This window comes from Manis pentadactyla, chromosome 9, assembly GCF_030020395.1.
Source record: "Manis pentadactyla isolate mManPen7 chromosome 9, mManPen7.hap1, whole genome shotgun sequence".
Taxonomy (NCBI): domain Eukaryota; kingdom Metazoa; phylum Chordata; class Mammalia; order Pholidota; family Manidae; genus Manis; species Manis pentadactyla.
In genome coordinates, this window is record NC_080027.1 from 113482726 (window position 1) to 113503659 (window position 20934).

At 37.0% G+C, this 20934-nt stretch overlaps 1 protein-coding gene across 5 annotated transcripts in view; it reads left to right on the plus strand.

Moving 5' to 3' along the window:
* The window catches only part of HMCN1 (hemicentin 1), a 420069-nt gene that overhangs the window by 326497 nt on the left and 72638 nt on the right, over positions 1 to 20934 (plus strand). For all 5 annotated transcript variants that reach the window (XR_008999387.1, XM_057507948.1, XM_057507950.1 and 2 more), the window contains 11 exons: positions 5988 to 6149; positions 6725 to 6838; positions 6953 to 7155; positions 7443 to 7524; positions 7634 to 7765; positions 8120 to 8269; positions 10304 to 10463; positions 12677 to 12801; positions 13016 to 13199; positions 13765 to 13862; positions 14740 to 15018. Coding sequence is in view for 4 of the 5 variants with exons in the window: in XM_057507948.1 (XP_057363931.1) it covers positions 5988 to 6149; positions 6725 to 6838; positions 6953 to 7155; positions 7443 to 7524; positions 7634 to 7765; positions 8120 to 8269; positions 10304 to 10463; positions 12677 to 12801; positions 13016 to 13199; positions 13765 to 13862; positions 14740 to 15018 (1689 nt within the window). In the remaining variant the exon portion in view is untranslated. The remainder of the gene's footprint in view (positions 1 to 5987; positions 6150 to 6724; positions 6839 to 6952; positions 7156 to 7442; positions 7525 to 7633; positions 7766 to 8119; positions 8270 to 10303; positions 10464 to 12676; positions 12802 to 13015; positions 13200 to 13764; positions 13863 to 14739; positions 15019 to 20934) is intronic.

Sequence of the window (20934 nt, forward strand, 5' to 3'; positions counted from 1 at the left end):
ACCGCTTCAATTTCGTTGCTGGTAATTGGTCTGTTTAGATTTTCTGTTTCTTCCTGGGTCAATCTTGGAAGGTTATATTTTTCTAGGAAGTTGTCCATTTCTCCTAGGTTTCCCAGCTTGTTAGCATATAGGTTTTCATAGTATTCTCCAATAATTCTTTGCATTTCCGTGGGGTCCGTCGTGATTTTTCCTTTCTCGTTTCTGATACTGTTGATTTGTGTTGACTCTCTTTTCTTCTCAATAAGTCTGGCTAGAGGCTTATCTATTTTGTTTATTTTCTCGAAGAACCAGCTCTTGGTTTCATTGATTTTTGCTATTGTGTTATTCTTCTCAATTTTATTTATTTCTTCTCTGATCTTTATTATGTCCCTCCTTCTGCTGACCTTAGGCCTCATCTGTTCTTCTTTTTCCAATTTCGATAATTGTGACATTAGACCATTCATTTGGGATTGCTCTTCCTTTTTTAAATATGCTTGGATTGCTATATACTTTCCTCTTAAGACTGCTTTTGCTGCGTCCCACAGAAGTTGGGGCTTAGTGTTGTTGTTGTCATTTGTTTCCATATATTGCTGGATCTCCATTTTGATTTGGTCATTGATCCATTGATTATTTAGGAGCGTGTTGTTAAGCCTCCATGTGTTTGTGAGCCTCTTTGCTTTCTTTGTACAGTTTATTTCTAGTTTTATGCCTTTGTGGTCTGAAAAGTTGGTTGGTAGGATTTCAATCTTTTGGAATTTTCTGAGGCTCTTTTTGTGGCCTAGTATGTGGTCTATTCTGGAGAATGTTCCATGCGCACTTGAGAAGAATGTATATCCCGCTGCTTTTGGATGTAGAGTTCTATAGATGTCTATTAGGTCCATCTGCTCTACTGTGTTGTTCAGTGCTTCCGTGTCCTTACTTATTTTCTGCCCAGTGGATCTATCCTTTGGGGTGAGTGGTGTGTTGAAGTCTCCTAGAATGAATGCATTGCAGTCTATATCCCCCTTTAGTTCTGTTAGTATTTGTTTCACATATGCTGGTGCTCCTGTGTTGGGTGCATATATATTTAGAATGGTTATATCCTCTTGTTTGACTGAGCCCTTTATCATTATGTAGTGTCCTTCTTTATCTCTTGTTACTTTCTTTGTTTTGAAGTCTATTTTGTATGATATTAGTACTGCAACCCCTGCTTTCTTCTCACTGTTGTTTGCTTGAAATATGTATTTCCATCCCTTGACTTTTAGTCTGTACATGTCTTTGGGTTTGAGGTGAGTTTCTTGTAAGCAGCATATAGATGGGTCTTGCTTTTTTATCCATTCTGTTACTCTGTGTCTTTTGATTGGTGCATTCAACCCATTAACATTTAGGGTGACTATTGAAAGATATGTACTTATTGCCATTGCAGGCTTTAAATTCGTGGTTACCAAAGGTTCAAGGTTAGCCTCTTTAGTATCTTACTGCCTAACTTATCTCACTTATTGAGCTTTTATATACACTGTCTGGAGATTCTTTTCTTCTCTCCCTTCTTGTTCCTCCTCCTCGATTCTTCATATGTTGGGTGTTTTGTGCTGTGCTCTTTCTAGGAGTGCTCCCATCTAGAGCAGTCCCTGTAAGATGTTCTGTAGAGGTGGTTTGTGGAAAGCAAATTCCCTCAGCTTTTGTCTGTCTGGGAATTGTTTAATCCCACCGTCATATTTGAATGATAGTCGTGCTGGATACAGTATCCTTGGTTCAAGGCCCTTCTGTTTCATTGTATTAAATATATCATGCCATTCTCTTCTGGCCTGTAGGGTTTCTGTCGAGAAATCTGACGTTAGCCTGATGGGTTTCCCTTTATAGGTGACCTTTTTCTCTCTAGCTGCCTTTAACACTCTTTCCTTGTCCTTGATCTTTGCCATTTTAATTATTATGTGTCTTGGTGTTGTCCTTCTTGGATCCTTTCTGTTGGGGGTTCTGTGTATTTCCGTGGTCTGTTCGATTACTTCCTCCCCCAGTGTGGGGAAGTTTTCAGCAATTATTTCTTCTAAGATACTTTCCATCCCTTTTCCTCTCTCTTCTTCTTCTGGGACCCCTATAATATGGATATTGTTCCTTTTGGATTGGTCACACAGTTCTCTTAATATTGTTTCATTCCTGGAGATCCTTTTGTCTCTCTCTATGTCAGCTTCTATGCATTCCTGTTCTCTGATTTCAATTCCATCAATGGCCTCTTGCATTCTATCCATTCTGCTTATAAACCCTTCCAGAGTTTGTTTCATTTCTGCGATCTCCTTTCTGGCATCTGTGATCTCCTTCCAGACTTCATCCCATTTCTCTTGCGTATTTCTCTGCATCTCTGTCAGCATGTTTATGATTCTTATTTTGAATTCTTTTTCAGGGAGACTGGTTAGGTCTGTCTCCTTCTCTGGTGTTGTCTCTGTGATCTTTGTCTGCCTGTAGCTTTGCCTTTTCATGGTGATAGGAATAGTCTGCAGAACTAGGACGAGTGACGGCTGGAAGGACTTCCTTTCTTGTTGGTTTGTGGCCCTCCTCTCCTGGGAGATCAGCGGCCTCTAGTGGCTTGTGCTGCGCAGCTGCGCGCAGACAGGGTTTCTGCTTCCTGCCCGGCTGCTATGGAGTTAATCTCCGCTGTTGCTGTGGGCGTGGCCTGGCTCGGGCAGCTACTCCAAAGTGGTGGAGTCGCGTTGGAGCAGGAGCTGCTGGGAGGCTATTTATCTCCGTAAGGGGCCTCCCTGCTCCCTGCAGCCCAGGGGTTAGGGTGCCCAGAGATCCCGGATTCCCTACCTCTGGATTAAGTGACCCGCCCTGCCCCTTTAAGACTTCCAAAAAGCACCCGCCAAAACAAAACAACGCCCACCAAAAAAAAAAAGAAAAAAAATTTTTTTAATTAAAAAAAAAAAAAGTTTTTAATTAAAAAAAAAAAAAAAAAAAGGTGGTCGTTCGTTTTTCTTTATTCTCCGGTGCCAGCCTCAGGCCTCTGCTCACCGGTCTTTCTGCCCTGTTTCCCTAGTATTGGGGTCCCTATCCCTTTAAGACTTCCAAAAAGCGCTCGTGAAAACAAAACAGCAAAAAAGCAAAAAAAAAAAAATGGTCGCGCGCTTTTCTTATGTCCTCCGACACCCGGGCTCCAGTGCCTGCTCACTGTTCTTGCTGCCCTGTTTTCCCAGTATCGAGGGCCCTGCACTCTGGCCCGGATGGCTGGGGCTGGGTGTTCGGCAGTCCTGGGCTCCGTCTCCCTCCCGCTCTGCCTGCTCTTCTCCCGCCGGGAGCTGGGGGGAGGGGCGCTCGGCTCCCGCGGGGCCGGGGCTTGTATCTTACCCCCTTCGCGAGGCGCTGGGTTCTCTCAGGTGCGGATGTGGTCTGGATATTGTCCTGTGTCCTCTGGTCTTTATTCTAGGAAGGGTTGTCTTTGTTATGTTTTCATAGATATATGTGGTTTTGGGAGGAGATTTCCGCTGCTCTACTCACGCCGCCATCTTCCGCCCCTCCCCCCCTTGACTACTTCCTTAAAGTCGCATCTTCAACTATAGCCACACTGCAGGCTAGGGCTTTAGTATATGAATGTGGGGAATCACTTTCAGTCCATAACAGCCCTCTCTTGTTTGCTCTCAATAAATGCCTTCCACTCCTGTTTTACAGGGAAAAGAGAAGGCATATTTCAGAAACTTCCTCAAATTCCTGCCCCTGAATTGAAAACATTAGCTGCACCTGTAACTGCCATTTCTTCCTCCCCTTATTACAACAAAAGATGGAAGGATTCTACCTTCCAGACCAAAGACTAACATGACTCTTGATCCTGTTCACTGTCTCCTCAAAATCCCCCAGTCTCTCTTCCTCTTTTTTTAAATATTTGCTTGTGATTTTTTTGTTGAAGTATAGTTGATATATAATAGTGCTCTCCTCCTCCTGAATATTAAAATCCTTGCTCTTCATTGGCTTCTTCCCTTCAGACCTTTCTATTGACACAAGTGTCTAACAGTCATCCTAAGGCAGTGTGTATATATCTTTTCCCAAAAATGTGCTCCTCCTCCAGTGATATCTGTCTCAGTAAAGGAAATCACCACCTACCAATTGTTCAAGTCAGAAAAATGATTGTCATCCCCAACTCCTCCTCCCCCTTAAACTTCACCCCCACATCAAGTCCTGAAAATGCTACCTACAAATTATCCTGGGATCCACTCATTTTCTCCAGCCTTTCTGACACCATTCTCCGCAGAGTTCACCGTAATCTTACACCTATAACAGCAGTAGTCTCCTCAGTGGCCTTCCAGAATCTCTTCTAGTTAGTTCTCTCCACTATGGCCAGATTTTTAATCTCTTAATTTTTGATTAAACCACTCTTCAGCTTCCCATTCCTGCGGCTATGTTTCAGCGTTCTTAAGGATGCCCAGAGACCCTACAGGATCTTTTCCTTGCTCAGTCTTTAATCTGCTGCCCACACCCCACCTGTAACCTTGCTCTGCAAACTGGTCACGCCAGCCTTCTAGGTGCCCTGTTCTTTACCCCGTTTGGGCCTTTGTATACACTGTGCCTTTTTTCTGGAAGACACACCCATTTTCTGTCTTCTACTTGGCCTTTTGCTGGTCATATTGCAGTATCTTCTTAAATGTCACTTTGTCTTCCTGATCCCTAAATAGGCTAGTTTCCTGTTGTCACCCTATTCTTCTGACTGACACGCATCACACTTGTAATTACTAGTACGGAACAGTGTGGCTAAGAATTAGGACTCCAGAGCCAGATAGCAGGCTTCCAGTCTCTTCCAGTCTCTGGCTGGGAAACCTGGGCAAAAAGTTAACTGCTCTGTGTCTCGGCTTCTTCATCTACAGTATGAGGATAAGAACTGCAAGGTTGTGTAATTCAATGAGATAGTATATGTGAAATGTTTCGTACAGTGCCTGGACTAGGACAACCACTCAAAAAAATGTTAGCTATAATTTTTAGTTCAATGTCTGTCATTACCAGCAAATTAACTCTATAGAATATGATCTGTTACATCTGTCACTCGGCATCAGCACCTAGCCCAACATCTGGAGTACAGTAGGCATTTAATAAATGTTTGATAAATGAATGAATGAATATTCAAATTAATTAATGGATGAGAAATAAATAAGCAGGTGATAGTAAAAGAAAAAAAGCAATTTTGCTTTTTCAGATGTTTTGCTTTTGTTTTTGATGTTGTTTTAAGACCCCAGTCTTAGTATAATAGTGTTATTTTAATTGCATTCCTTAATTCATAACTATCTTCATTGGCCTGAACAAGACCCATCTCTACTTTTATTTATTAATCTGTTTGTTCATTCATGTATTCATTCATTTTTATGCCCATTCCTTGCTGCTCTTCATCAGACACATTCTAATGTGTCTGATATTCCATGTATGTATGCTTATAAAACATCTATTGTTCCATACACATGTTTTAATATGCACAAATGGTACTGTATTATTAATATGACTCTTTTTCACTCCATTTTTTTCTCTGCACTGCTTTTGCTTTGGAAGTCTTTTTGGTTTTGAACAGTAAATGATAGTGTTTATTTCTTAAATTTTTTGCTCATCTCGAAAGTCATTGATTTACATTGTCAAAATAACCTGTATAATTTGATAATTACCCTAAGACTGAATTTCTTCTCTATTATTGCTATAAATAGGAAAAGAAAATATCTAAATAAGGATGAATATTAAGAGCAAGAATATTCAAATGTACTTAATAGCAAGCAATATTAGGTTTTTCTTTGTGTACTGACAAAACCATCTTGGGAATTGCTAGCTAGGTTTTACAAATAAACCTTTCTTTGAAGATTCTAGTGTTCTCTTTCCATTGTGAAAAATAAAACTGATGGACATGAGTTTGATGAAGGCATTAGAGAATTCTAAGAAGAAAACAGCTAAATAACAGCATCATTAACTCAGTGAGCTATCAGACTACAGTGGTTGGGCTTATATTAATAAACTAGAATATGTGTTACTGATAATATTAGATTTCCCTTTTAATATATTTACTATTATAGTTCCTCCCAGTGTCATTGGTCCTAACCCTGAAAATCTCACTGTTGTGGTGGACAATTTCCTCTCTTTGACCTGTGAGGTCTCTGGTTTCCCACCTCCTGATCTCAGCTGGCTCAAGAATGAACAGCCTGTCAAGTTAAATACAAACACTCTCATTGTGCCTGGTAAGGAACTTACACTTTCATAAGATGTGTAAAACTTTCTCATTTTTCTTTATTTTTAATACAAATGGCATTTCAACTTAATCTCTTTCCAGACTTTTGTCTTGCTCCATTTATTTTTTCACCTTCAATGCCCCTCTTTACCCATTTGGGGCCGTTAGGATAAAATCATGTAGACTTTTATGATTTCAGTGAGAATGTTCAGGAACCATGATAAATAAATAGACTAACAGAAAGTTACTTACGCACTATGGGAGACTTACACCTAGAAAATACTCATTAAAATATTTCGACTATAGCACAATTACTGTTTTTCCACTAGAACCTGTAGCAAACAGTTCTAGTGTCCATGTTTGGTTAGTGGAAAGAAAAAATAATTGAATTTCTTCCACTATAAGGAAGTAGAATAAATAGTAAAGGAAGAAGCAAAGAAAATGGATTCTATTCTTTCATTTTAAATATACTTCCATATAAATTTTACTGTCAGGGAAAGAGTATATTTGACTCTTTATTTTATTGATAAAATAATTAGAACCACCTCTATAGCATTCTTCAATTTGCATTGTATTTGCCCATAGGCGGTCGAACTCTACAAATTCTTCGGGCCAAGGTATCCGATGGCGGAGAATATACTTGTATAGCTATCAACCAAGCTGGTGAAAGCAAGAAAAAAGTTGCCCTGACTGTTTATGGTTTGTTTTCACTCTCTTCATAAAGTCTTTCATTTTAAAACTGGTGTTCAATATTTTCTGTCTGTGCATCTTCATGAAAAAAATAATCCTTCTCTTTTTGTTTCCTTCCCTCAGTGCCCCCCAGCATTAAAGATCATGGCAGTGAATCTCTCTCTGTAGTTAATGTAAGAGAGGGGATGTCAGTGTCCTTGGAGTGTGAGTCAAACGCTGTCCCACCTCCCGTCATCACCTGGTATAAGAATGGGCGGATGATAACAGAGTCCACTCACTTGGAGATGTTAGCAGATGGACAGACACTGCATGTCAAGAAAGCTGAGGTGCATCTTTTATTCTTGTTTGTGTACCAAGATTCCTGGTGGGATTATGGAAGAGAGAATTGGTAGTTATGTGTTCTCTTTACTACGGTGAAAAATGATTTTACGTTAAAAATATCATTAATGCCATGGACCTTATTTTCATTAAAAAAGAAAAGCAAGATGATAGAAGGCAATTAGAACTGGGGCATTCAAGCATAAAGATGACTGATGATTTAATCTACACTTGAACAGTGTGATTGGTCATCTAAACTTAATGGAACACATACAATAGTATCTTTTTCTTTTAGGTGTCTGACACAGGCCAGTATGTATGTAGAGCTATAAATGTAGCAGGACGGGATGATAAAAATTTCCACCTCAATGTATATGGTGAGCATCTGCCTCTAATACAACTCTTTTTCCCCCAGATATGCAAATGAAAGAAAGTATCCTGAATGAGCTTAATGAGAACACATGATTTTCTTCTGTCTTTTTACAGTGCCACCCAGTATTGAAGGGCCTGAAAATGAAGTGGTTGTCGAGACAATCAGCAATCCTGTAACTTTAACGTGTGATACCTCTGGAATCCCTCCTCCCATGATAGCATGGTTAAAGAACCACAAGCCCATAGGTAATACACCTGTGCATTTTTTATGATTGTTTCCTTTTGCTCTTAATTCAGTAGATTAATCAATGAGCACATTTTCAGTATTATGCTCACAGCTTTGTTTAGCTCAGAAACCTAATGTACTGAAGTACAGACTTACAAAATAGACTCATAAAATAATTGTTCACTTTATGGAGATCTCTCTTTTTTCCTTTATCAAAAAAAAAACTCTCATTTAAAATAAAAGTACAAAGGAAGAAATTTTAAGAAGTGTATTTATCACAGAGAATAAGACATTTTTGTGATGAATTATAGAGATGTTAAAAATAAAAGCTTTTTTGTGTTTTTTGTTTTTTTTTGCTTTGCTTCTATCTCTAGAAAATGCCGACTTTCTTGAAATTCATATATTGTCTGGAGGTAGCAAACTCCAAATTGCCCGGTCTCAACGTTCAGATAGTGGAAACTATACATGTATTGCATCAAATATGGAGGGAAAAGCACAGAAAAATTACATCCTTTCAATTCAAGGTATATGGCATACACTTTGATCAATCTTCAAATTCTTTATTATATTCCATCTATAGTACAAAATAACTCTATATTAAAGAGATCATTTATAATTGATTCAAAATATTTTAATTTTCTTCCATTTTTATTGAGATATAATTGACACAGTGCAATATAAGTTTAGAGTGTACAGTATAATGATTTGACTTACAAAATATCTTTAGATCAACAAAATATACGTCAATTTGCAGTCCTACATTTACCAATAGATTATATCTCTATTTTTTCATGTTCACTAAAATTATCTTCCTATAGTATATATTCTATTGAATTACTTATTTTAAACTGGCATAACTTATTTTAATGCTAAGCTTATAGGTCTGTTCTTATTTATGTAGATAAGTAAGGTTTAATTCATGAAGAGATTGCACTCTACTCTCAGCAGGGCACAGTTTGGGTAAATTTCAAGTAATCATGAGTCTTATATTATATTATTTTGGCGTGAGACTAAGGAGCATTAATTCATCCAACAGATATTTAATGAATACTATGTTCCAGAATCATATTGAGCTCTATAGAGAAAAATGCATTTTTTTCAATTTTCAGTAAACCTCTGATAATTACTTTTGGCCTAATGTTTAAAATGGAAGCCTAGCACAAAACTCTGTTGAAATGCTGTTTTTTCCAAGTTTTTTACAGTTACTATGGAAAGACTTTCTTATAAATTGTAAAGGTGATTGTGAATATTTATTATCTACCTGTTGTGTGCTCTTGCTTAAGCTAAATCCAGAAGCATTGAAAAATTTTCCAGTTTTATTGAGATATAATTGACATATAACATTCTATAAGTTTAAGGTGCATAACATAATGATTTGATGGATGTGTATGTTACAAAATGATTACCACAATAATATTAGTTAAAATCCATTACTTAAAAACTGAAATCAAGGGAAAATTAAAATAAGTTTATGAGTATTAGTGGTTTCTTTGACTAGTGATGCTATGAAATTTCAGAAGCAAAAGGGGAAAATTATTATTCAGATATTCAGTATCAGAAATTCTATTTAATGCATTAATAACAGATGCCAATCATGTGGTATGTGCAATGACCAAAAAATTTACCAGACTCCTCATATATGTTATAATGTCATAGGACTAGAAATATTATATGTGTATAGGGTCTAGTCCAATACACATATACTATTAAATTAAAATTTTTTAATTTGCAGAATTTAGAATGATTTAAATGAAATTTGGACAGATTATACAGTGGTATGCTGACAAATATTTATTAGTTAACTCAGCAGACAAAAAGATTCTGATTTGTAGCCAATCATTTGCCAGTTCCTATGGTGTAAATATTCCCACTACAGACCATTTCAAGCTACCAACATGATGTCACTGAACCATGGGGTAGGCGTTACGTACAGAGTTGGCTGTTGTGGCCTGGTCTGAGCTGCTCTATCATACCACTGTAATTATTTAGAAGAGGCATTCAAATGTGTTTCTGTCTGATACCATTGTCAATATTTTTATTACACATTATTTCTCTATTGAATCTTTAAAGTGAAAAGCAGAGATGGCTACGAAAAGGGAACAGAAGTTATTGGATCTTGAAACGTACAATAATCCTATCCATTGTTCAGAATAGATATTTAAATTACATCATGGAGAAAGAAATAATGTGTAATATTAAATACTTCTCTCAGACCTTTATGCCGAACTGTGTAGCAGATTCACCTGAACTATACTAATTCTAAGCATCTATTGAGGATTCAATCTACAGTGATTCATTTGGCCAGAAAAAAGATTTGTCACTAGCCCTTATGACTAAATAATTACATCAACCTATAAGTAAACCAGGAATATTGAAACAATTCCCCTACCCATTCCTCATTTAAAAGTAATTTATGAGGGTAAAAATAGTTTGATCTTGAACCACAATCCAAGAAAAAGAGGAAATAAAAATGGCATATTATCCTATGATTCTGTTGTATTCATTAGAATTTATATCCTTGTGCCTGGTCACTGAAAGTCTTCATTATTTCTCCAAAGTTCCTCCAAATGTTGCTGGTGCTGAGATTCCAAGCGAAGTCAGTGTCCTTCTTGGAGAAAATGTTGAGCTGGTCTGCAATGCAAATGGTATTCCTACCCCACTTATTCAATGGCTTAGAGATGGAAAGCCCATAACTAGCAATGAAACAGAAAGAATCCGGTATGTTTAAAAAGAATCTATGCGCCATTAATTGAAAGGTCTTCTATAATGCTTCATGCTTCAAATTTCACAGAAATAATACCAAATTCAGTCTCAGGGGAACTTGGCTTTCACTGCATTCAGAGTGAAAAAAGATAAAATTTTGGCAAGTTGGACACAGAAATTCTCCTTGGAGAATCATTCAAAAGTGTGTGTGTGTGTGTGTGTGTGTGTGTGTGTGTGTGTTCCTTATCCATCAACTCTGTAATAAACTCTCTTCAGACATGCATTTCTACAAATGTTAACTATTGTTGATTTTATTCCTTTTATCTCAGAATGTTTATACCAAAGTCTACATCATAAAATATTAGTTTTTTCCAGCTAACATGCAGTTTCATTCTACGAAAGTTCATCAATAAGCTTAGGTAGGATTTTGGGTCCTGAAATCACCAAACTACCAAACATAACATAATGCAAGACTCATTTTGGGGAAAGATACAATATCATAACCGAATTCATTACTTGGGGTGATTGATTCAATCCTGCTTTAAGCTGAAACTTGTTACTCATGCCACAAACTAAGTAGAGATGGAATAATTATGCGGTAAGGGCCTCCTGCTACTTTCAACAACAAATATCTTTGGAAAGACAGTCTGGAATTCTACACTCTGCCAGATTACTTCATCACAAAGCTCCATTATATATGCATGCCTGAATAATTATAATTACTTGAAGAATCAAATACAGAAGTAGGCATTAGTTAATTGTACTGTAAACTTTATCATTTTGAAGCAATATTTTAAATTTAAGGGTTCGGAGTATATTTTCTAGTCCATGAGTGGAATGTACATTATTTTAAAAAGATAAATAAATGTTATATTTCTTTGAAGTCATTTTATCTCAAAGTTTAGATATTTGTCCCCTTTCAAAGATTGGGTAAATTGCCAGATAATATTTTAGAGATACACTTTAAGTTTTATTTCTCTGGTGCAGACATTTCTGAATAATTAATATTTATTTTTATTAAATCAACTAATGATCAACCATACTCCAAACCAAGTACTAGATAGTTGGTGGGACCTAAAGAACTTAGATGACACTATTTGTACCTAGGAATTTAGGATTTATCACTCCTTTCACATTAAGATCCCAAATGTACTTATTCTTATATCCATTTTTAAAATTTATTTGCTCACAACTCTATGAGATGTGTAAGTTCATAAGTGGAGCAACTTGTCAATCAAATCAAATAATTTTTCCAGTCAATTTACTGCTTTCTTTTGGTCATGGCAACTTCGCTTTATGTTTATTCATATGATTAAACTTGTGAAATTTTAACATTCATGTTTTGAAAAGAAAAAATACAACAGACCCAGACAATAATACTTTAATTCTCAATAATCATATTTAATGACATGATGTTGAAGAAATGGAGTATTTACATTTGATATGAACATTCTAATAAAATCGCTATTATAGGAATAACTGTAGATAGTCATTTAATCTCTTCCTAAAACACAGGAAGTTTTATTTGGTAATAACGGTGTGTGAAGAGAATCAATAATGCAGTAATCTTAATTTAGATATCTTTGATAATTGTGTAGTTATTATTTCCTCTTATGTAATTCAAAGGAAAAGCATTAGCAATTTGTAGGGAGATTTCTGCAAAATATACCCATGTAATACTGAGTTGTCATTACAGTTTAAATAAATTATCCTGTTCTACCTCTTCCCATTGAGTATTACTAAATTGTTTATAGCTAGATTTTTTTGATGCATAATTTCTTATTGTAACATTCTTAAATTTTCATACCAGAAATGTTTATGATTTTAATTTAATTCAAATTTCTTATTGTAACATTCTTCTATTTTCACGCCAGAATGTTTATGATTTTAATTTAATTCAAACCTCATATTGATAACCTAAGAACGAAATATTCTAACTCTGAGAAAAACATGTCTTTGCCTATGATTTGGAGAAAGAAGTTCCTAACCTGATTTTGTTCGTTTCCTTTTTTCTTGTTAATAGTTGGTTGTTTCACATCAGTTTCACTAGTTGTGACTTTAACAGGTTTCCATCTACTTAAGTGAGAAAGATTTGAACCGTTATATCCAAGATGAAGATACATTTTATGGTGGTATTTTTTTCAAAGCACACAATGATCTGGAGTGTGTTTTCCAGATCTTAGCTCCGCATAAATCATCTGAGTGCCTCACTATGACCTTTTTTATAGGGTAACTGCAAATGGCAGCACGTTAAATATTTATGGAGCTCTCTCATCGGACACGGGGAAATATACGTGTGTCGCTACTAATCCTGCTGGAGAAGAAGACCGAATTTTTAACTTGAATGTCTATGGTAAATACTCACCCTCTTTTGACTCTGCTGCAGGAATCTGTCAGTAGAAATGATGGTTCAGCAGTAGGTGTCTGAAGAATTTAGTTTTAAAATCTGATGTCCTGCTGCTTCCTTTGAGATTCAAAGCAGAAATACGGGCAGTCAGTGTTGAAATGATTGAAACTAGTAATACGTACCCCACCCCACCCTCTTTCTCGTTTTCTACATGACATAGTTCCACCTGCAATTAGAGGTAATAAAGAAGAAGCAGAGAAACTGATGGCTTTGGTGGGTACTTCAATAAACATTGAATGCAGAGCCGCAGGGACACCTCCACCGCAGATAAACTGGCTGAAAAATGGACTTCCTCTGCCTCTCTCCTCCCATATCCGGTTGCTGTCAGGAAGGCAGGTTATCAGGTCAGCTTTTCTTGTGTGTGATTTGCTGGACAGATAAAGTGCTGTGATTGAAGACTAACTTCATCTAAGTAGCGTTTAAGAAATTTTTCTTCCTAAGTTTTTATTGTTTGTTTTTCCCTTTCACTATCTAGAAGATAGCAAATACAAAATTGAAATTATTTCCATTATTTAAATGCTTATGTTTTAGTAAGGTTGTATGAAATAAATAGGTCTTTCATAGACAGACAAATCTTTCACCTATTTCCAAGCACTACTATTTTAGATAAAACTTAGTGTGGCAAAATGGTAGGAAGATGCCTACTATAATTATGTAATTTTTCATGTTAGCATAATTCTCTACTAATGTATATTTTTTAAATATTCACCTCTCAAATTGTGTTATATTTTCAGTGGCTTACTTTCAGTGCCTAATCAACTTTGTGGAATAAAACGAATTTGAGGCATCTTTGGTTATAAACTTCATAACTAAAATTCCCAACATAAATCACCTTCCATAAATCATAATTCTTTTATTTGTACATGTTGAATGGGATAAAATTATGAGTTGAGTCAAATTGTTTTCCAGGATCGTGAGAGTTCAGGTGTCTGATGTTGCTGTGTACACCTGCGTGGCCTCCAACAGAGCTGGGGTGGATAATAAACACTACAGTCTTCAAGTGTTTGGTATGTCCCAGAAATGACCCTACTACTTTACTGTGTGTTTGGTATTAAGCAACAAGCTTATATTTAGATATTGACATATCAGGGAGGATTGGTAAAATAGGATGTTACTAATTAGAACGCAGTTTCTCCCAAGGGGCCATACGTGGCTCTTACTGTCTCTTTGTCAAAACCCTCTTCTAACCTGAAAGTTTGCACTAAATCAAATCTAAATTTTTTCAAACAGCATTTTAATCCAGATACAAGACCAGTCTTTTCATAAGAAAGTGCAAGTTAAGACTGTTTGCTAATAAAAGCAGCTCATTTCGAGTATTCGAAATGTTAGTAGATATATGCATATATATGTCTCTGTGTGTGTGTGTACATAGAGACTTCAAAACACACATTTCTGAAATATTAAGGTTTACTGGTCCAGATTTCTCAATCCCCAAGAATACCTTAGAACAGTTAAGTAACTACTTACTATACGTACAAATAATTTCTGTTGGATTATATAAAACTTATCCTAGAACTTTACTTACTTCACATAAATTAGTTGAAAGCATTCTTATGGAACTGTATTATACACTGTAACAAATTAAAGAGAATAAAAAGTAAAATTGAATGTAAGAATTTTAAAAATGGCCAAATTTTATTAAGTTTTGTATGTTCTACAAGAAAAGTCTTCAGGCTTCATTGCTGATAGTTTGGGAGGTTAATAATTAGCCTACCTAATATATGTTTCTGTAGTAAAATCATCAATTAATTATATGCTATTTTAAATTCTTTATTTTTATAGATCATAAAAACACTATGGAACTAACTGAACCATTTAAACTTATCTAAATGATCTCATGTTATAATAGATATATAAATTTTGCCTGTTTTGTTTTCTATGTAGTACCACCAAATCTACACAATGCAATGGGAACAGAGGAAATCACAATTGTGAAGGGCAGTTCTACGTCCATGACATGTTTTACAGATGGAACCCCAGCTCCCAAGATGTCTTGGCTTAGAGATGGCCAGCCTCTGGGGCTTGATACACATCTGACGATAAGCACTCAAGGAATGGTCCTTCAGTTCATCAAAGCAGAGACTGAAGATTCAGGTAGATACACCTGCATTGCTTCAAATGAAGCTGGAGAAGTCAGCAAACACTTTATCCTGAAGGTCCTAGGTATGTCATCATTAAATAATTGGGAATTAAGTGACAAGACTTAGTAAATAAGTATAATTCTTATAATCATTTGCTATGACACAAAATGTTTAAAACCTCCTTTACATTTGTTTTGTAATTCACCCAAGTTTACTCTTATCTTAAACATGTTAAATTTAAATTGCTGTGGCTCTTAATCCATCTAAAAAGATGAAACTCCTACTTGCAAAACATTATTCATTGACAAAAACATACAACCAATTGATAAGTAGCATTTTAACTTCTTCCAAGAATGAAAACCATGTTTGATCATGGAAATTTAATGGGAAGACATAATATGTTATTCCAGAATCTTCCAGTGATCCAATTTTTAGATTATAGTAGTCATAGCCATTTCCAATGGTCAAGTTCTGTTTACTCTTCTGTGCATTAAAACAATAGTCAAAATATATATTTCCTTGTTCTACATGCAAACAAATAGTATAAAAATGAAACACATCTTTTCTTTGAAGCCAAAACTTTTGACTTTGGAAGATAAATAAAGATGAATGAAATGAAGTATTTCGATAATCAGTACCTTGTTGAAGTTTTTTTTTTCACTATGATGTAGGTAAAGCTTCAGGTTTTCTACATAGAACAAAATTTACCTTACAAAGAACAAGAAGAATTTTGTCAAGAGTTTTGCCAAAGAGCTGGTATATGTTTTCAGGATGCCTGTACTTACTGCAATTTAATTATTTGTGTAACTTTAAAAGCTCTATGATGGGCAGTACCCATCTTACTGCTGTATTCCCAGAGCTTAGCATGGCATTTGACACTTAATATTTATTTGTTGGATTGAACTGGGTGGAATTAAATACTTAACATGTATTTGTTAGATTAAACTGGATGGAATTAGATACTTTCCAGTTGGGTTCAAGGGAGTTTTAACTGTAGAGGGAAGCAGAACAGTATCTAAATAAACAAAGAGAGATACAGTGGTATGTATCTATAGAATGATGGATGATAGTGGAGATGGTACTCCAGGATATTTAGAGACAAAGGACAGAAGAAAGTGTGGGTCTGTGAAAAGGGATGAAATAATAAATTCCTGTACATCAACTCACAGAATAAGAAAATGAACAGGAGATGACATAAATGTGATATTGTACATTATGTGTTAATTACTGACTACACATTATGTGCCAGGCTTGTTTCTAGTCATCATGCAACAAGTAATTCTTGAACACCTATGTGTGACATATGATGTGATAGTTACTTGAATGCATCCTTGAATAAGAAAGATGTGGTCTCAGCCCTCAAGTTACTCCATCTGGAGGAACACCTATATTGAACAAATAATTACTTTTTAGTGTGATGACGATTATGTGGTTAAAATACCATTCTGTGGGTTGCTAAGGCTCAGAGATCTCACCAAAGATACACCTGAGCCTTAAAGGGTAGGACTGTAGAGGTAAGGAGCTGCCTACATCTTCCTCCTAGAAGTGGTAGAGCTCGAGTTGTCCATCTGTACTCACTGAAACTGAGAACACTGGAAATGTCCACAGGCAGAAGCCCAACTGTGAAGAGCCTTGGGAACATTTTACAGAATTTGGACCTTGTTACAAATGCAACAGAAGCGTAAGCAAGGAAGTGTTACAGCCAGACTGCATTTCCCAAAAAAGCCCTCCAATGACAGTGAAAAATGAATTGAAGAGTCTGTTGTAGTTACACAGGCCTGAAAAGTCAGGGGCCCTTCCACACTGGGGCAGTTTGGGGAAAGAGAGAAGGAATACATACTCCTCTAGGAATTCAAGAATCCAGGAGCAGTGTCACAGCCGAGTGCATTTCTGGATGTAGAAAACAAAGGAGGAAAAATAACAATGATATGGTTAGAGTTGTGTACAAAACACAATCTTCCCAGCTAAATGGTTTATAAGGATAATATTTTCTTAAAACAGATTTCAAAACTGGCTCAGCAGAAAGACAAGAAGTCTTAGCATTTCAGCTTCTGTTGAAAGCTAATTCCATTAAAAATTGAAAAATGTAAACATCCTAACCTGGAGGACTGCTATTCTCAATTCTATCCACATGGCGGGAGGTGTTATGGTGTGGTACTGGTTCTGAAAGTCCAGTGTGGCTAGAATAGTGAAAATAAGGGAGAAGGTCATACAAAATAAAGCCAGGGGATTTAGACAGGGTCCAAGCTATGAAGGGCTTTGTTGACCACATTAAGAATTTTAGTTTTCATCTCAGAACAATGGGAAACTATTAAAAGTGCTAATATGTAGAATGCCAAGAGTAGAGTAACAGTTTGAATAGACCATCTGACAGCAAAATGGAGAGCTACTTGGAGCAAGTCAAGAGTAGATTCTCAGAGACCAGGGTATTATTAGGAATTGTGCTTGGTAGGAATAACACAGTCTACATATGGCAGCTTAAATAAAGAACTTTTGTTTTTCTCGCTGAAATGTCTGGAGGTAAGCAATAGTTGTGCTGGTTCACCAGTTCAGATAGTCACAGCTCTGTTGGCCTTTCTGTGGTAGGTCAATGATCATGCATTGTCTGCTTGCTCTCAGCAGCCCCAGATGCAACAATAGAACAGGAAAAATAGGGAGAACAAAGAGTTGCCCCTTTAGGGACTTTCCTAGAAGCCCCACAAAACCACTTCCACTTACATCTCATTGGTCAGAATCTTCACATACCACTCCATGTACTATCTACTGAAGAGGCTAGGAAATGTCGTTTTTAGCATATTGACACAGCCAATAAAATTGGGGTCTGTTACTGTGAAAGAAACAAATGAATAATTTTGGATATACCCCTATAGCCAGGAAAGAGGAGATATTAGACCAAGTAATGGTATTGTAGCTTAGATTAGTGATGGAGGTGAGAAGAAAACATGTATTCTAGAAATAATTGCAGGTAGAGGTAGTAGGACTAAGCTGTGGATTTGGACAAAGGAGAATAATGAAGATAATATCAGCTGAGTGATTCGTAGACCCGTCACATAAATACAAGGAATGCTGGAAGAGGATCACATTTTGAGGAATAAGGTTCAGTCTGAATACATGTTGAGTTTGGAGTAGTCTTCAACGTTCTACTGGAGAAATGTGTCTGATCACTGGATTTGTAGGTCTGGAGCTCCAAGAGACATCTAGGCTAGAAATATAGATTCTGGAGTCATCAGAGTATGGGCAATACCTACTGTGCCCAAAGGACAACACATATGGACAAGATACAGAGTAAAATTGTTCCCAATCACTTAACATATGTAAGATCTGAAGCCTGAGGTTTGAACCAGTTGGGAAAATATTGTTTCTGTTGTTACTTTAAATCTAGGGACTCTAAGCTTTTGAGGATAAAGGCCATGCCTAATTAATCTTTGTATCCACAGTGATGACACATTTAGTAAATAAACAGTAAATGAGGGGAATTAAGAATAGACCATGGTCAAATGGAGAATCAAATAAATGCTTTTGAATGATACAAACAATATGCTATGGATATTAAAAAGGATAAAAACTTCCTAGTTTGTTGAGATAATAAAGGATTCATGGTTTTTACAAATGAACTTAATGACATTTGAGCAATCTTGATAGTATTTGAAAATGCTCAGTTAGGGGATGGGACTATTTGGAGAATGTTCCAGTAGAAGGAATAACATTAGTAAGTCACAGAGAAAGAAAGGCACAGACATTGAGAGAGAGAAGTAGTCTAATTTGGAGTCTAGGTGATATGTACCTATATTTGTTATATTTATTTTTATTAAGGTATCATTGATATACAATCTTATGAAGCTTTCACATGAGCAGCATTGGGGTTATTACAGTCATCCATATTATCGAGTCCTCCCACACACCCCATTGCAGTCACTGCTCATCAGCATAGTAAGATGCTGTAGAGTCACTACTTGTCTTCTCTGTGCTCTACTGCCTTCCCCATGACATGTGCTAATCATAATGCCCCTTACTCCCCTTCTCCCTCCCTACTCACCCACCCTCCCCAACCACTCCCCTTGGTAACCACCAGTCCCTTCTGGAGTCTGTGAGTCTGCTGCTGTTTCGTTCCTTCAATTTTGCTTCACTGTTATACGCCACAAATGAGGGAAATCATTTGGTACTTGTCTTTCTCTGCCTGGCTTATTGCACTGAGCATAATGTCCTCCAGCTCCATCTATGTTGTTGCAAATGGTAAGATTTCTTTTCTTTTTATGTCTAAATAATATTCCATTGTTTACATGTACAACATCTTTATCCATTCATTTACTGATGGACACTTAGGTTGCTTCCATATCTTGGCTATTGTAAATAGTGCTGCAATAAACATAGGGGTGCATATGTCTTTTTTAATCTGGAATCTTGTTTTCTTTGGGTAAATTCCTAGGAGTAGAATTCCTAGGAATTTACTGCTCCCTAGCTGCAGTGCCTGCCTCCACTGCCAGGCCAGTGGGCTGAGCGTGTAGGGAACAGCCTCTGCATTATGCCCCTGTAGCTACCGTAGGTGGGGCCACCCTCTTGCTGGCCTGGTGCGATGGCTGTGGCATCTGTTTTGCAAACTGGTGCGGCCCAGGAGGAAGGAGCAGCAGGCTGAATATGGCAGCGGGGGGCCAAGGCACTGCGTTGCCAGCCAGGGGGATGGAGCACAGGAAGCTCCTGAAAGTTCCCAGCCTACTGGGCTGAGTGTGCTGGGACAACTTTGTTCACCTGTCCTTTCTCCTGAGCAGCAAGCTCTGTGTAATCCTTGCCCCTTTAGCCCTCTCATTGTTGAGAAGTCTTTCAAAGAGCCCACATTCCTTTTGTCCCAGCAGGGCCGTTTGCGGGTATGTGTTCTCCACAGGCAGCTGGAATCTCAGTCTCTCCAAGCATTCTGCCTGTCTTTGCTTTTCAGCCCCTCTAATCTCAGGGCACCGTGCAATGTGGGTTCCTGCTCCCGGAGCAAATCTCCAGGAGTGGGTGCTCGGCGGTCCTGGGCTTCTACTCCCTCCCTGCTCCGTTTCTCTTCCTCCTGCCTGTGAGCTGCAGTGGGGGGAGGGCTTGGGTTCTACCAGATCATGGCTTTGCTACTTTACCCTTTCCCGTGAGGTCTTCTCCGTTCCCCAGATGTAGGCAGTCTGTCGCAGTCTTCTTTAGGGTCACTCTTTCAGGATTAGTTGTATTTGCTGTATTTTCATGTTATATGAGGTTTTCGGAGGAGGTGTCTGCCTCACTTCTCATGTCACCATCTTGTTTAATCCCCCATGTAAATATATTAAGAGTAGATAATGTTATAAAGATAGACTGAGACCATATTGCGGAAGCCTTAGAAGACATGAGGAGGAATTTTTATTTAATTTAGTAAGAGATTTGCAGACACTGAGATGTTTTAACCAAGAAATTCTAGGTTAATCTAAAATGCACTTAAGAAAATGTATTTGACAGCAATACTAAGATGGATTAAAGTAAAAAAGAGGTCATTTGGGACAATGGTTAAGAAACTCTGAATTCTTAGTTATAATCTGAAAAGGAGTACAGGTTTAATATATTATCTTTTTCCAGAAAGGAAGATGAGGACTATAGGTAGACATTTTTAGGAGTGAAGTGTTAATTATAATACCAACAGCTGTTATAGATATTGTAGTAACTTTTGTTAAAATCTTTAATTATAAAATAAAACAGATTCAGAAACATAGAAGAAATGAATTGTTAGATTATCTCCTTGAATCCTCACACCAATCCTATTAATTATATAATAATAGTGTTATCCATATTGTAGAGATTTGACCAGATCCGCTATCTAATCATTGTTGGAGCCAGGATTTCAATTCAGGCTGTTTAACTCAAATCCTTTGTGCCTGGTTTAAAAAAAGGGTGGGGGGTGATCCTTGGAGCTGTCCAACCGCTCTTTTGGCTGCCTTATGAAATTAGTAAGCTGGAAATGTTCATCATAGAAAATCTGAATGATCATTGTAAGGGAAGA